The 15,054-nt window shown below is 34.6% G+C and overlaps 1 protein-coding gene across 2 annotated transcripts; it reads left to right on the top strand.

Annotated features, from left to right (window-relative positions):
* The first annotated feature begins 386 nt into the window (after window positions 1–386).
* Window positions 387–8,922, top strand: LOC133866838 (uncharacterized). Of its 2 annotated transcripts, XR_009899928.1 has the most exons (11): window positions 387–955; window positions 1,189–1,281; window positions 1,684–1,785; window positions 3,759–4,021; window positions 4,224–4,355; window positions 4,648–4,770; window positions 5,582–5,710; window positions 6,562–6,779; window positions 7,184–7,337; window positions 7,829–8,196; window positions 8,537–8,922. XR_009899928.1 is itself a non-coding variant. In XM_062303489.1 (10 exons), the coding sequence occupies exons 1-10, from the start codon at window positions 745–747 to the stop codon at window positions 8,045–8,047; spliced, it is 1,644 nt and encodes a 547-aa protein (XP_062159473.1). In that variant the 5' UTR covers window positions 387–744; the 3' UTR covers window positions 8,048–8,490. The 2 variants fall into 2 exon arrangements, 1 of the variants encoding a protein (XP_062159473.1); XM_062303489.1 differs by lacking the exon at window positions 8,537–8,922 and having other exon boundaries at window positions 7,829–8,490.
* The last annotated feature ends 6,132 nt before the right edge of the window (window positions 8,923–15,054 follow it).

Raw genomic sequence — 15,054 nt, 5'->3', positions numbered from 1 at the left:
GAATCCATTAGTTTGTCATTTCATATAAATAGTGAGACAACCTCTAAATATCATTTATATTATGATTCACTAAGAGACTCTGTTAACTTGGTGGATAGAAAACGAGTTCAGGTAGTAAATTTTAATTATACTTTAACACAAGAACCTTCCATAAATTTTGTATAACACATGAAATAATTCGTAATTTAGGTCACCTATGAATAGTAATAGTACAATTATCCATAATATTACAATCCATTATCACATATCGAAAGTCCTCCTGACTCATGAGCCATCATGACCGACGAGGGGATCTATGGTACTCTTGTAATTCCCGAAACAAATACGCCCTTTTTGGAAGTGAAAGAAAATTCAAAAAGAGCTTTTGAACCCGTGCCTGGCCCTCTCTCTCTCTCTGTCTGCAACTTTGATAGCCTTTGAATTGCTTGCGGGAAAATTCCCGTTCGTCCCTTTTCTCTTCTTTTGGACCCAACTGTAAAAGTAAAAGCCAAACAAACACCCACTTGAAGCAACCACTCCATCTCACTCCAGCACGTCGTTCAAAAAAATTCCCTTTCTCTTTCACTCTTTTGTCTCCAGCCTCTGAACCTCTAACTTCTTCCTTTACAGTTTCAGTAGATTCTGATTCTTCCGTTCCTCAAAGCATTTTTCAATTTTGTTTCTTCTTTAACCAAATCTACTGGGTTTGATTTCATTTTAGCTTGTTGAAGTTATGGTTGACAAATAGTGAAGAAGGTGGCGGTTATGGGTGGTGATGGTAAAGTTGAGGTGGTGAGTAGCAAAGGCTGTTCGAGGCTCTTCCTTGGCCTCTCTTCTCCATTGTCTTCTTTCAGAGGTCTACAACCGTTTGACCCAATGTCTCCTGCCTCGTCCTCTGCTCGCTCTGATCCCGTGGCCGTCCGATCAAGCGGTCCCTTTGCCGGCCTCGTTATCTGTGTCACCGGTCTGTCCAAAGGTATAAAGTTCTTCAATTTTACTCTCTAGTTCGTGAATTTTTCTTTCTTTTTCTCTTTTACAATTTATATTCCGCTCTTATACGTATTTGTTCTTTTCTTTTGGTATAAATGCCTTTTCATACATACTCCCCTGAGCACAATTCACTTTTCTTCTGAATGATGCTTCGTCAATTTTCTTTTTTAATCATTTTTCTTGTTAAGGAAGCTAATGCCTTTGCTCCTGTTGTGGCAGAAGCAAGGAAACAAGTAATGGAAGCAACAGAGAGATTAGGCGGCCAATACAGCCCCAATTTGCATCCTCAGTGTACCCATTTGGTGGTCCAAATATCCTTTAATATTGTTTTTTTTAAATTGTTTTGATAGTCTTATTTAATTGTGGTTGACCCAATTATATAGGATTCTGACTTAGTCACTGATGCTGTTCCCACGTCCTGTTTAGTATATACAATACATGGATAAGTGCCATGAATATTTACTTCGATGAAATTTCCCAGTCTTCTGTAGCTGGATTAACGGAAAAGTTGAAAGGAAACATAAAATTTCAGTTTGAACATCATTGATTTCATAAAATTTTGCACGGACGATCTTCTCATTTGTACTCACCTGATGTATATCAAGTATACATCTGGGAGGACTTCATATCGTTTCCTAATCCTAGCATATCTCTCTTATACATGTGATATTCTTCAATGATGCAGCCTTGTGTAACTTCTTAACACTTTTTACAGCTTTGGTGGACGTAAATTTGAGCATGCTTTGAAGCATGGATCAAAAAATAGTCTCTTCATAGTTGCGCTTGGGTGGTTTGTGGATAGTGTCAGGAGGAATGGTAATAACGAGCTACTTTCTGTTTTATACTGACTAGTTTCTATTTCTTTTTGTTGCAAACCGTCAATTTTTCCTCCTATTGATCCCTGCCAATATTGGAAGTGCTGGCTGATTCACTTAACCCCCTAAACTTCGATCACTTTTGCAATCTCCTCCTCAAAGTTCAAAAACTCTCAAATTAATTTATCCAACTTTAAAAAATTTGTAATCTCACCCCTCTGTTAGGAATTTCCGTTAAATCATAATGGAGGGGGGAGAAATTTCCAAAATACCCACATTTAAAAAAAAAAAAAAAAATTGTAATATAAGGGCAATTTTTTAATTTTGTAAATTTTATAGGGGTGTAAGGTTCATTTGACTCTTTGACCATCTGATTTAACCCCAAACCCTAACGTGAGGGGTGAGATTGCAAAAAATTAAAAGTTCGATACACTAAATTGAGAATTTTTAAACTTTGGGAAGGAAATTGCAAAAGTGATGGAAGTTCAAGGGGGTTAAGCGAAGTTTCCCTAGTTGTTTAGATTTAAATTGTATGTGTTGGAAATGTTAGAGAATGACTTGGGTTACAATCTTTTGAACTGATTGCTAATCTTCCTATGCTTTAACTTCGTTTATGGCAATGGAGGTCAAACGGTATTGAACACACGTATATGCAAAAATGATATATCAAGACACACTCAAATGTCTGCTTTTATACTCCTTACTGTAGTAGAGAAGGGTTAGTGTTCTGGCCTAATCTGTAATTTTAATTTTTAGAAATATGCCCAACTCATTTTTTTAAGCATTTAATTTTCTGTTTAAAGCATTACTGTAAGTTTCAAGACAAATTATCACTCAATAAATTAACATCCATATGCACTTCTCTTAACACCCCGCTGGGAATAAAATACACGCCTTCTGTCCCACTTTGTAAGTCTTGGTTTGAAATGGCAAAATTATTAAAAAAAAAAAAAAAAAAAGAAGATAAAAATGTAGTAATCTTTCTAAAATATCCTCTACCTTATATTAGAGGTGACACAATTTTCAATAACAATATTGTTTTCCTTTCAAAAATTATAAGGGTATTATGGAAAATTGAAGAAGTAAAAATTTCACTTTTAGAAAGTGAATATGTATTTTGGGACGTCCAGAAAAGATATCTTGAAATTAAATTGGGATAGGAGGAGTAATAAAGATAAGCAAAGTTTAATGCATAATAGAAGTACTTACATATAAACGTCCAACCATATATGTAATAAATATATGTATACTTGCATAATAGACATGCAGGTGCTCCGTTTGCCTCTTGGATTATTAAGGTAATTGAATCACTGCTACTGTGCTGTTTTGTTTTCCATTGCTATAAACATAGTTGCCCTAATGAATTAGGAATAAGACTATAACTTTCATGGTATGGTAACTGAAACATGTTGGATGTATGATTGCTGGCTGCACTAGCAATTTTATTTATTTGGTTCGTGGAGGTCTCCTGCTTATCAGATGGATCAGTTGTCAAGCCATTATTGGCATTTAGTGCTCTACTTTCCCGTTGATTAATGTAATCAAAAAAATGGTTTTTAAAAAAAATCTGGTATACCGGTCTGCCAAAGCATTCAATTAGTAAAGAGTGGATAATCTAAAGTTGCAGTTTTGGTGCTTTAGTGATGCTATCTGATTTCCTTGATTGTGGATTTTTTTTTTTTTTTTTTTTTTTTTTTTTTTTTCTTTTCTTTTAATGGATTCAATCAGCTGATCTCCATTAAAATCCTCAATAATTATCAACAAACAACTTGTGACCAGTTAGGCTTAGTTTATATTTAACTTATTTAGGAATGGTTCTCCTTTCTGAATGCCGAGGTCTGGATCTTGTTTCTTAAGGATTTTTTAACCAGAATCATTTCATGCATAAGAATCAGGCTAAGAAAACCATTTGAACCGAATTTGATATATGTTCTTATTTGGTCCTTTATGTTTAGTTTGTTTTGCCTGCTGCAGTGAGGTTGAGTGAGTCACTCTACAGTGTTCAAAGTTTTGGAGAAAATGGTATGCGCTTGGATGAGTTGAATTGGCGTGCTGGGTTTTCTGGTATCGAAACTTCTTGTCTTCCTGTTGGTACTAATGGAGCCAAGCGATTTGACATGATTGAAAATCCACATCTTTGGTTTTCTGGAAGGGAGTTTAATAAAAGTACGGAGTCAGCTCTTTCTGGTAACTCCGTTTATATTGATCCAGACATTTCAGCTGAACTGCGTAATAAGGTAAACTTGAATGTTTAGTGGGAAGTAGTGTGTTTTCTTCTGAAAATAGATGCGCGTGTGTTGTTTCTCTCATTGTGGGGCTAGCTGTTAATGAGAGTCTTACATATTTCTATCTGTTAAGTGGGGAGACCCTGTTTCTTTAAAGCCAGCATCTCTACAGGTATCTTGAGCAACTCTCTCAGATGATTGATATCTTTGGTAGGTTGTTGAGGCTGCTGCTAGAGAAGGTGCCAAACTTGTAGAAAAATGGTTTGTTGGTTGCAGTGCCAGTCATGTGGTTTGTGAAGGGACTTCTGTTCGAACATATCTTGGTCACTCTAGCAACCTTGTCACAGTGAGTGTCTCTGCTGTGCATTTTTATGTTTATGTGGATGAAAATCCTGTGTTTTCTAGTTCTACCGAGAATGGATACTTTTTGTGTTACGGAAGTTTCTGTTGCTCAGACTGTTGGGATGTGTCACTGTGCCAATTTTTGCTCTCTTCATATTGGTGTATCATATCCTTTGGACCATTGCTGACATTTTCTGCAATGTGGAAAACATTGATATCCCTGATAGAGATCTGAGAGTGCTCTATGTTATTACTTTTATATCAATGGAGTTCATCTGATATATGATGTGTCTCAGCCACTGTGGGTTCTGAAAACAGCAAAGGAGAAATATGTGCAACGGCTTGTTCACATGTCCACTGACTTGGCTAGGCAGATTGGTATGATGCTTGAAGATTCTCAAAATGGCATCTCAGGGAAGGTAAATATTGATTCTTCATTTTCAAAATTATGAAATACCATTTCTATTGTTTTACTCTTTTTTTTTTTTTTTTTTTTTTTTTTTTTTTTTTTTCTGAGCTATTCTTTTGCACTTACTAGTATTAGTGAAGCATTTTGTGGATACAGAAATGTTATGCTTGATTTAATTTCTTTCTCTTTTCTGCCCCACATATCAACTTGGAGGGTAAAGGTGTGCGGTGAGGTTGGACTACACTTTAGGTTCAAATCTTGCTAGCAGGGGGAAAAAACAAAAAAAAGAAAGAAAGCTGTTGAGAAAGTTTTTAGCTTTGGCTGTTTGTATTCTATAATACATGAATGGGGCAGGGAATCTTGAAATAATATTATGGGCTGTAAACTGGTGCTCATAATATCTTGACAAAATAAGAGTAATCATAAATGTGGAAGTAGAGGAGGATTTATCATTTGAGGAGTATTCGAGGATGAAATAAGAATTTGGAGTAGTTAGATGAATTCTGTTATGGGTAATCTGATACTTAGACAATTGCGTTAACAGGAGATTATCAAATAACTATAGCTCAGAGCCTTACGCTTTTTTTTTTATAAAATTTCATTTACTTATCAAAAAAAACTGTAGCTCAGATTTCAACCTTCTGAAATTCTCAATTGTCGGTCACATTTTATTCCTATTTTATGGCAAAAGATTGGCAATCTTCCAAAGTGTAAATCTGATACTTTTTTGAGAATTTATTCCAATATTCATTATATTCGTGTTGTTGCATATGCTTTATATCTTCTTAAAGTTTCATATTGTTTTTATTAACATTTTCTAGAAAACAAATGAGCAAAATGTCCCTGAAGATGATCAGAGTTATAGAAATAAAGCGAGCCTCAATGAAAGGCAACAGGTTGTGAGTTCTGCTAAAATTGCGGTCAGAAATCGTCGTGGTCGTCGTATGCAGGTAAGAGATTAATCGTATTCTGTTACTGTTGGGCTTCACATCAATTCGTGATTATTTTGTTTTAGGTCTTATGTTGTCTTCCTGCCCATCCTTGACTTTGTCGAATAGTTAAGACACCATACCTTTTGCTTGACTAAATTCAGAATGCTAACTGTCGATTAATGTTTAAGCTGGAGTATAATACACATAAAATCTATGTGCTAGAAAATATAATTTATTCAGGTGAGCTCTGCTGCGGGGAGGAAATTTTAAGTGGACAAACCTCAGGAATTACTAGATTGGGAGATGTTGAATCTATCCAGCTGGGGCTATCCTTCCCTTGATGTATATGTCAATGTTCACTGTTATGATGCTTAGAGAGCATACGAATTTCATAATGATTTTCCAGACTTTCTCAGATGAGCTTAGCTATCTGATGTATTGACTTATGAGTAATTAAAAGAAAGCTGAAGGGTGGTGGTGGACTTTATGATAATTAAACTTGTTTTAACTAATTGACATTTCATAACAGTTTGTGATTTTGACCTGCAAGACCAGCGACCGGCAACCAACGAAGCTGCTGGAGAAGTGTGATCCCAAGTCTTATTTTTTATTTTTTGTTTCTTTTTTCTTTTTTCAGTGCAAGGGATCTTTTCACCCTTGCTTACCCTTTACTTAAATGCACAAATGCAAGGAATCTCCATAGTCTCCTGCAATCTTGACTGTTTCCTTCGTGTATTTTTCAAGCACTTGGGGGGGGGGGGGGGGGGGGGGGGGGTTGTTCATCGAACTCAATATTGAAGACTGCATCAATGGATTTTGACATTTGTTGTTTTGAAGTCACTTAATTGTGAATTCTGTTGCTATTGCAGACTTCTCAAACCCCAATTCGGCCAATAACTCCAAGTTGCCTTTTGGATTCCATCTGCTGGTCGATATCTGAACCAACTTCCACTGCTTCTATTTACACGGACTCTTTTAGCGTTGATGGTGCTAGTGAACAACACTCCCCTGTATTCCTAGATGCCAAAGGCGATGGCAAGGATTTGGAAGCTTCATTTGCAAACTTAACCCGGCCACTTACAGAAAGGTTGTTGATCTCTCTCTCTCTCTCTCTCTCTGCTACTAATTTAAAGATTTCATCTCTGCCAATAGGTGTGAGATTAATGGATGGATTCGACCCTGCATTTCAAGTCGCTGAAAATATTGGATCTTCAGGGGTTTAACAACCAATATATATGTGTTTTTGTAATATATCTAATATTTGTGTCTTTGTGTATCTTGCTATAATATATGAAGTGATTCAATAACCAATATTTTGTGTTCATCCCATGAGTTGAAATATTTGAACTCTGACCTGGTCAGGAAGCACCTTTATCTGAATTTTGGAATCTTATATATGCTTGTTATGCTATGCTTTTGGTTAGCCTTGCTTTTTACCCATAAACAGTGGGTTATCTGACTGCATTTATTTTTTACGTGGCCTATTTGCAGTGAGAAATCTGAATTGATATATAAAAACCATTTTCTTACCATACTGTTTCCCGTTGATCGATTTGCTGAGATGGGGCCTTCTTCAAGAACATTTTTCAGCGATAACGGCTTTACATGTTTGCAGGTGTTAGATCACATCTATGCATTTTATCAGGTAAGAGTTTTAGATGTTTACTTCCCTGGATTTTTACGGTCCAACTACATATATTTTTTGCAAATTTAAGCAATGACTAATTTAAATTTCTTCTGGTAGTTAGAATTGGTCAACACTCTTATCTTTTATAGTTGGTATGGTCATCAAATTCAATATAGAATTTGATTTCCTGTTTACCCTTAACATATTTTAAGGAAAGGAAATATTGTAATGTGTGAATTAGAAGGGACTATTTTCTATTGTTGATTTAAACATATTATTAAGAAATACAAACCTTTTGCTCTTTTGACATTTGTTTTTCTGAAATTACCATTCTGACGTGTATTCCTTTGTAACATTGGGTTGGGTGTTCTTGAAATTTAAAGGGGGCTGTTGATTTTACGCCTTTTAAGTTTATATGGTTAATGCAACCTGTTGGCTATTGCGTTAACCAGACAGTTGAGGTGATTCTAGTTACTGGGGACCTTAATGTGTATTTTGCTTTTTTGCAGGAGTACATGTCAGTTCACGAAATAGAAGCTGCAATTCACACTGATTCAAGACATGCGGACCGGCTTCGATTGGTGTACTGTAGTAGAGAAACGACGGAATGCGGTTATGTAGTTTTTAAACGGATTGATTTCTTAGGGAGTCGCAGAAGTTTCGAAATGTTGAAGCGTGTCAGCGGTGACAACAACAGTAACGTCTACGAGCTGTTGATCAGGGCATGATGTCTTGTTATCAGCGGTGGATCCCTTCAATATACAAGTTTCAAGTTAGTGTTAAGTTCAATTGCCTAGCTGAACTATTAGTTACAGATCCTCAGCTTGAAGACATGCATTCAGCCTTCACTTGATTCTTTAAGATCTCAAGAAGAACGGTAAAGTTTTCTACTATGTAATGGAACACTTCAGATTATATGACTTGTATTTAGTGAGCATAGTATATAGTAAATGAGTGAAATATTCAGAGCACATTTGAGTTTCCAAACCTATAAATTTGTATTATACACCCGTCCAATTGCAGTGCCTTGATAGGGTAGGTTCGAGTTTTGGATCCCTTGTACATTGAAGACATTAGATGGTAGAGGTTTTTTAATCTGTATTAGCTTCAACTGTTCGACAAGCTCTTCTTTATAATGTTGTCTTGCACCAGATGGTGTTTTAGACATGTACACTAGGTTCTATGCTGGATCTATTGTTGGATTGTATTTGATGCAGGACAAACAATGATCTCAAAAATCACACAGCAAAAGTAGGAACAAAGAGAGGAGAAAGAAGCTAAAAGAAGAGAGAAGAAACTATAAAGAAAGAAGCGGGGAAAGAGAGAGAAGGGGGAGGAGAGAAGAATCAATTTGTGAGGATAAAAAGATGGTTCCTAGCATTATAACATTATATGACGTGCCAGCGCCAGATGCGGGTCTTAGTTGCAAACGCAAGCATGTGCAAAATCCAGGCAAGAACTTGTCTTAAGAAGAGTTGATGCTCTACATTTCAAAACATTAGGTAGACTTCCATATTGCCCATATAAGATAACTAGTTCTTGTATGTGGCACGAAGACTTATGGAATTTACTGTTGGCCTCAGGGTCTAGGATATGATGCCATCTGGAAGAGAGAAAGATAAAAATCCCTTATGAATGATGATCATGAAAGAGCGCCAATGCCCCTATAATGATTTTTAAGGTAAACTTTTAATTTCACTTCTATCACTTTTGTAATTATTCATTAAAGTTTAAAAAATCTCAATTTAGTATATCAAATTTTTAATTTTTTGTAATCTCACTCCTTCCATTGGGGTTTGGGATTAATCAAACAGTCAAATGATAAGATGACCTTTATACCCTTATAAATTTTAAAAAATTACAAAATTACCTTTAAATTATAATTATTTTTTAAAAATAAGGGTATATTAGGAATTTCAACCGAATCCGTTATGGGTGAGATTGAAATTTTTTTAAAGTTCGATATACTAGATGGGGAGTTTTTGAACTTTGAGAAAAGGGGTAATTGCAAAAGTGATAAAAGTTTAAAGGGTCAAACGAAGTTTCCTTAAGTATTTACATTCCAAAACTTTATAAATAAAGTTGTTATGTATATATTTGTTTAGAGGAAAAGATGTACATACAAAATAGCACACTTATTATATGTTTCAATATTTTTTATTTTTTATTTTTGTTTATAAATAAAGAACAAGTATGGATAATGTAAAGGTGAAGTTGCGTATTTTCACAGGCTGGACCTGAGGATTTATTTCAAAAGAATATATATATGTACTTATTTATATATAGAGATATGCTATTTGCATAACTCTTGCACAACAATTATACAGCAATGCTGATGTGTCCAGCATTTTTTAAAAAAATAAAAAAAATATGAAAAATGAAAGAAAAGTGTTTGGTGCATAACATTTGCACACCAAGACTCATTGGTGGGACCATGCATGTGGGTCTCATCAATGAGTCTTGGTGTGCAAATGTTGTGCACTAAAATGTTGTGCAAAAATCTTTTTCCAAAATGAAAATGCTAGATGCATTAGTATTGTTGTGCAATTGTTATGCAGCTGCCAACTAACATATTTTATATATATATATATATATATAACAAGCAAAAAAGTTTCTTCTTTCATTCACAATCATTGGTCTTTCTATTCTATTAAAAAGATTTAAATTAGTAATAAATCCATCTAAATATTGTTGAATATAATCAAATTAGTGGGGGCATCATTTACTATTCTAGCAGGTTTGGAAACATTCTAAAAGCCATTCATTAGGGAGATCAACTTCATTCCATCTCATCATTTTAGGAGTACGTATGTTTAGCATCTCGAGTAGAACTTTGGATTAACAAAGTTGATTCTTGAAACCGCCGGTGTCTCTTTGGGCTTGTAGAAAAGATCAGTGTTTCTTGGGAATATCCACTGGCTCGATCACGGTCTTCTTTAAAGCCCTTTCCTTCATGATCAAGATTTCATGATTCGATGATGATGAAACACCAACTGGTTTCTTGGAATCTTCACTCTTCTTCTTGATGACTACCCTTTGCCGCAAAGCAGCTGCTTCTTCTTTTTTGTTATATTTTAGAGCAGCAACATGACCGACTTCTAAGAATATATCTTTCTTAGACTAATTTGGATCAATGGATAGATCCTTGAAATCTTTTAGACTTAACTCAAGAGCCACTTATTATCCTCCATCTTTCTTCTTCTTCTTATTTAGTTCAGCTCCAGAGAAATCGCAGCCTTTCAGAAAAATAAAGTAATGAGTGAAGAACGATTGTGAACAGAGTGAGAAACGACAGTCTATTTTTTTTTTTATTTAACAAGGGCTGATTTGCAATTCCACATTAGCAAAATGGGATAAAGGTTAATCCTAAGGGGTTGGCTTAGTTGGTGGAAAGGGAGTTTGAGTGCTCCTCATGGTATCACGTTCAACTGTCTCTTAGGGCCAACTCCCCGGGCGAAGCCTGCAACTTAATCAATCCATGCTAAAAGGGGTGCGAAGGGATGGGTACCGAATTTGCCTGATCGAGGTGGGTACACGAAATTACTTTACCTTGAAGGGATTTCCAGTCATTAAAAAAAAAAAACAAGTGAGATAAAAGTTTGGTTTCTAACATTTTTCAATGAAGAAGAGTAATCATACACACAACACTTTCATCCCAATTTGTTAATGTATCAAGCCAATTAGCCATTGGTTTTTCTCAATGAAAAAGAGTAACGCAATACGCCACACTTTTATTTCACTTAACTAATGTGACAATGTCAATTAAGCCATAGATTTTTTCATTTTTTTCCAACCAAGATCTTGTTTCTTCAATGAACCGTTGTGAAATACGAATTTCACTATTTTCAAATTAATGGATTACTTTTAGTTTTCAAATGTTGTAATACTACATCAATGGTTTAAAACGCACGGTTTTAAAAGTTAAATTATAATTTTACTAAACACTTAATTGTACTTTTAAGAATCGGGTTTTTATTAACTGTATTTTGAAATTGTTTATTCTTTGAAGAAAAAAATCGCACATTTTGAAACCGCTAAAACCAAATAGACGCAAATAGAAAACTATGATTAGAAAATAACCAAAAGTTCACCGTAAACAAATCTATAATGTATCTAAATCAACAAATTATATTCTCTAACCTAATCGGGCCCAACATATGGTATTTTGATATCAAGGCAGTCAACTCAATACAAAGAGTTCAACATATAGGCTCAAGCTATTCATCATATCCTCAAAATTTTCGGCATTAATTACTTCTTATGTTAAAATTAAAAAATGAAAAGACAAGCCATCAACAAGGATGGATTTTAATGGTTGGATGAAGGGCGATTTTTGTTTATCATTTATTGGGTGTAAGAAATAGGAGGGGATCATGTCCACATAGTAACGGGGTTTGTAGATAAAAAAAAAAGGGTCTTGACATTTGCAGAATTTGTTTGGCAACACTACAAATGTTATGTCCAATTGGTAACTTTAATAATGTTTAATTGCTTTGTGGTGTACGATGTACAAATTATTGTATTATGTATGAAAAAAAAAAATTTGAGAAAACTTCACATACATCTTTCATCACTTTTAAAATCATAATCTCAAACTTTAAAAATAGTCAATTTAGAAGATTGAAATATGAATAACCTAAATTGAATCAATGTATTTTTGTAATTTTATAAACAAATTAGGGGTATAATGGACATTTTACTCGTCAACCGATTAATTTAACGATGAAATTTTGACGGAATGGTTGAAATTGAAAAAGATTGAAATATGAATACCCTAAATTGATATTTTTTTTATTTTTTAGTTTTATTTTTTATAGTTTGTGATTATGATTGCAGAAGTGAAGAAATATCAAGGATTGTAAGTGAAATTTTTCAAAAGAAAAATAAGATAAAATGATTAATTTACCTTTTAGAAAAGAAAACAAAAATATCGCATTTGTGCAGTTCTGTAACATCAAGCAGCAAATAGAGACAACAAATATTTTTCTCTATATGTCAAGTGGGCCAAAATTCAGGAAAAAAAAATTGAAAGAATTAAGTAAATAGCAAATCGGAGAAACATATTTTAGTAGAATTCAGACAAATACGAGACAATGACTAATTAGGTAACAACAGAAGAAGAAATACAATATGTTGGAGGGTGTGAACCAAATAGCAAATAGCAAATAAAGTGATGCTTGTATGCATCAGTATCGTTTGGCTAATATCAAGTATATTCACAATACATTGGCAGGTACCTGAATATTTCAACAGACATAAAAATAGAGTCCATAACATGTGATGATACTCAAAGATATCAAATATATAAATTTTATTGGTTTATAAACAGCATGCCAAAAAAGAGAAAAAAGAATTTGATGCCAGCCACAAGATTATTTTGGTGCTACTACTCATTGTCACTATCTGCAACACTTTGCTTGACCTAGGGCCACTGATACAATCTCAAAGTCAATTCCCTTTGACCTTCTGATTTCACTTGTGGAATATTGAACCATCTTTTGTTGATCATAACCACAATTTTTTTAAAAGTAAGCAACATGAGAATCTCAGAGGACTCTAACTTGATATACTCCTTATCAAAATCACAGCTGATTTATCCTAAGGACAAAGCAGCAATGTTGGAGACAATTACTAAATTTTGCTGCATCTAAATAACCAAATTTTTGTTTAAACATAAACCCAGACCGAATAAATGTCAAAAGTCATCAACCTTCACAGAAGAACAAAAACCAAAAAAGCAAAGAGCTTTAACTTTACCTTTAGAAGAATCACACAGACAACTTTAGAACAAAAAATAGGAACTTCATTAATCAAAATTACAGAGTTAAACTCAATCAATAAGCACTGGAATCAAACATCTCCAAATAAGAGAGTATTCAAATTAGACAGAACGTAGTAAAAAATAGAGGCAAAAAACTAGTAATCTTCATAGGCTTAAGGTTGAAGAGTTGATCCCACGTATGCACTTTGGCTACTACTTGCACCATCTCCAAAACTTCCACTCCCACCGCCTACTTTTTCTTTTCCTTTTTGTCTAGTGCTTGCATCTTCTTCACTGCCCCGCTTGCTGTCTCAGCTGCTTTTTCTTCTTCTCTCCATGCCATCTCAACCACATCTACTAACAACAACAAGAGCCAAACAGAGTTCTTGTTCACTGCCAATTCGGAAAGACCAAACTTGGAATACATCGCCTATATCGAGTTCATTCTGAAGGAAAACTTTATTCCACTCCGTCCTCAGCACATATATGGAACATTTTTTCCTTGTATCTTTGGGCATGTTCCACTGCCTCAACATCATCTTACCGAACTTAAACAAGCATTCGATGAATTGCACATCCATTGTATTTTGTTGTTCAAGATATTCTCTCTCTAACTCTCTCAAAAAACCCTTGTTGATCTTAATGAAAGGCATGGATAAACGATCGTTGTTTTGCGTCAGGTCATCTCAAATAGCGCTTTTTGTATGACCATCACCACTTTGGTTCCACCCATTGCCTTGATACGATGCTTGAACTCCTCACGCAAGTTTGGCGGTGTGTTTGAAAGGATGGTGCCCATATCTAGCTTCAACCGCTTTGTCGATCTCCTATTCCGATTCTCTTCCTCCTTTTAAGACATCTTTTTATTCTTTTTAGGCTCGTTTTCTTCTTTTTGTTGCTCAAACTTCATAGAAGCAACTCTTGCAATTAGCAAGAATTTATCAAGCACAAACAAAGTCAGATCAACATGCACACCCTCGAAATCCTTCATACTCAAGAAGAGTTTTTCCTTCATCTTTTTCTTCTCTAACTCAGAAACACATAAAATTTCAGTGTCTTAAAAATCTTACGAGAGACTTGAATAGGAAGAAATTAATGAGTGAAGTCTCAACTTATGGCGGTGATGGTTTACTGTTCTCATAAGGAAAATGGTAAGTCAAAAGGAGTTTCCTAATTCAGGGAGTATTTGTAATTCCTATTCCAAAGTGACTCTAAGAAGTAGAAACTAGCATGTCGTGAAGTTTAACTATTATAAACTATCACACCCGGTTTAATTCTATTGGGTGACAAGAAAAAATCAATAAAAAATTATAACTAAATCTAAACATTTTTACGAAAAATTGCAAATTTGGTCTTTGAGGTTTGAGATTGTGACAAATAATTCTATGTAGAATGCCTCCGATACAATCTCAAAGCCAATTCCCTTTGACCTTCTGACTTCACTCGTGGAATATTGAACCAACTTTTGATACTCATAACCACAATCTTTTTAAAAGTGAGCAACATGAGAATCTCAATGGACTCAAACTTGGTATACACCTTCTCAAAATAACAACAACTTCATCCTGAGGACAAAGCAGAAATGGTGGAGGCAATTACTAAATTTTGATGCATCTAAATAACCAAATTTTTGTTTAAACAAAATCCAAGACCGAATAAACGCCAAAAGTCATCAAGCTTCACAACCACAAAAACCAAAAAAGCAAAGAGCTTTAAATTTACCTCTAGAAGGATCACATAGACAACTTTGGAACAAAAAATAGGAACTTCATTAATCAAAATTACAGAGTTAAACTCAATCAATAAGCACTAAAATCAAACATCTCCAAATAAGAAAGTATTCAAATAATACGAAACAGAGTAAAAAACAATGGCCAAAAACTAGTAATCTCCATAGGCTTAAGGCTTAAGAGTTGATCCCACATATGCACGCTAGCTTCTACTTGCACCATCTCCAAAACTTCCACTCTCATT

Source organism: Alnus glutinosa, chromosome 4 (assembly GCF_958979055.1).
Source record: "Alnus glutinosa chromosome 4, dhAlnGlut1.1, whole genome shotgun sequence".
Taxonomy (NCBI): Eukaryota; Viridiplantae; Streptophyta; class Magnoliopsida; order Fagales; family Betulaceae; genus Alnus; species Alnus glutinosa.
This window is presented reverse-complemented; position numbering and strand designations above follow the sequence as displayed.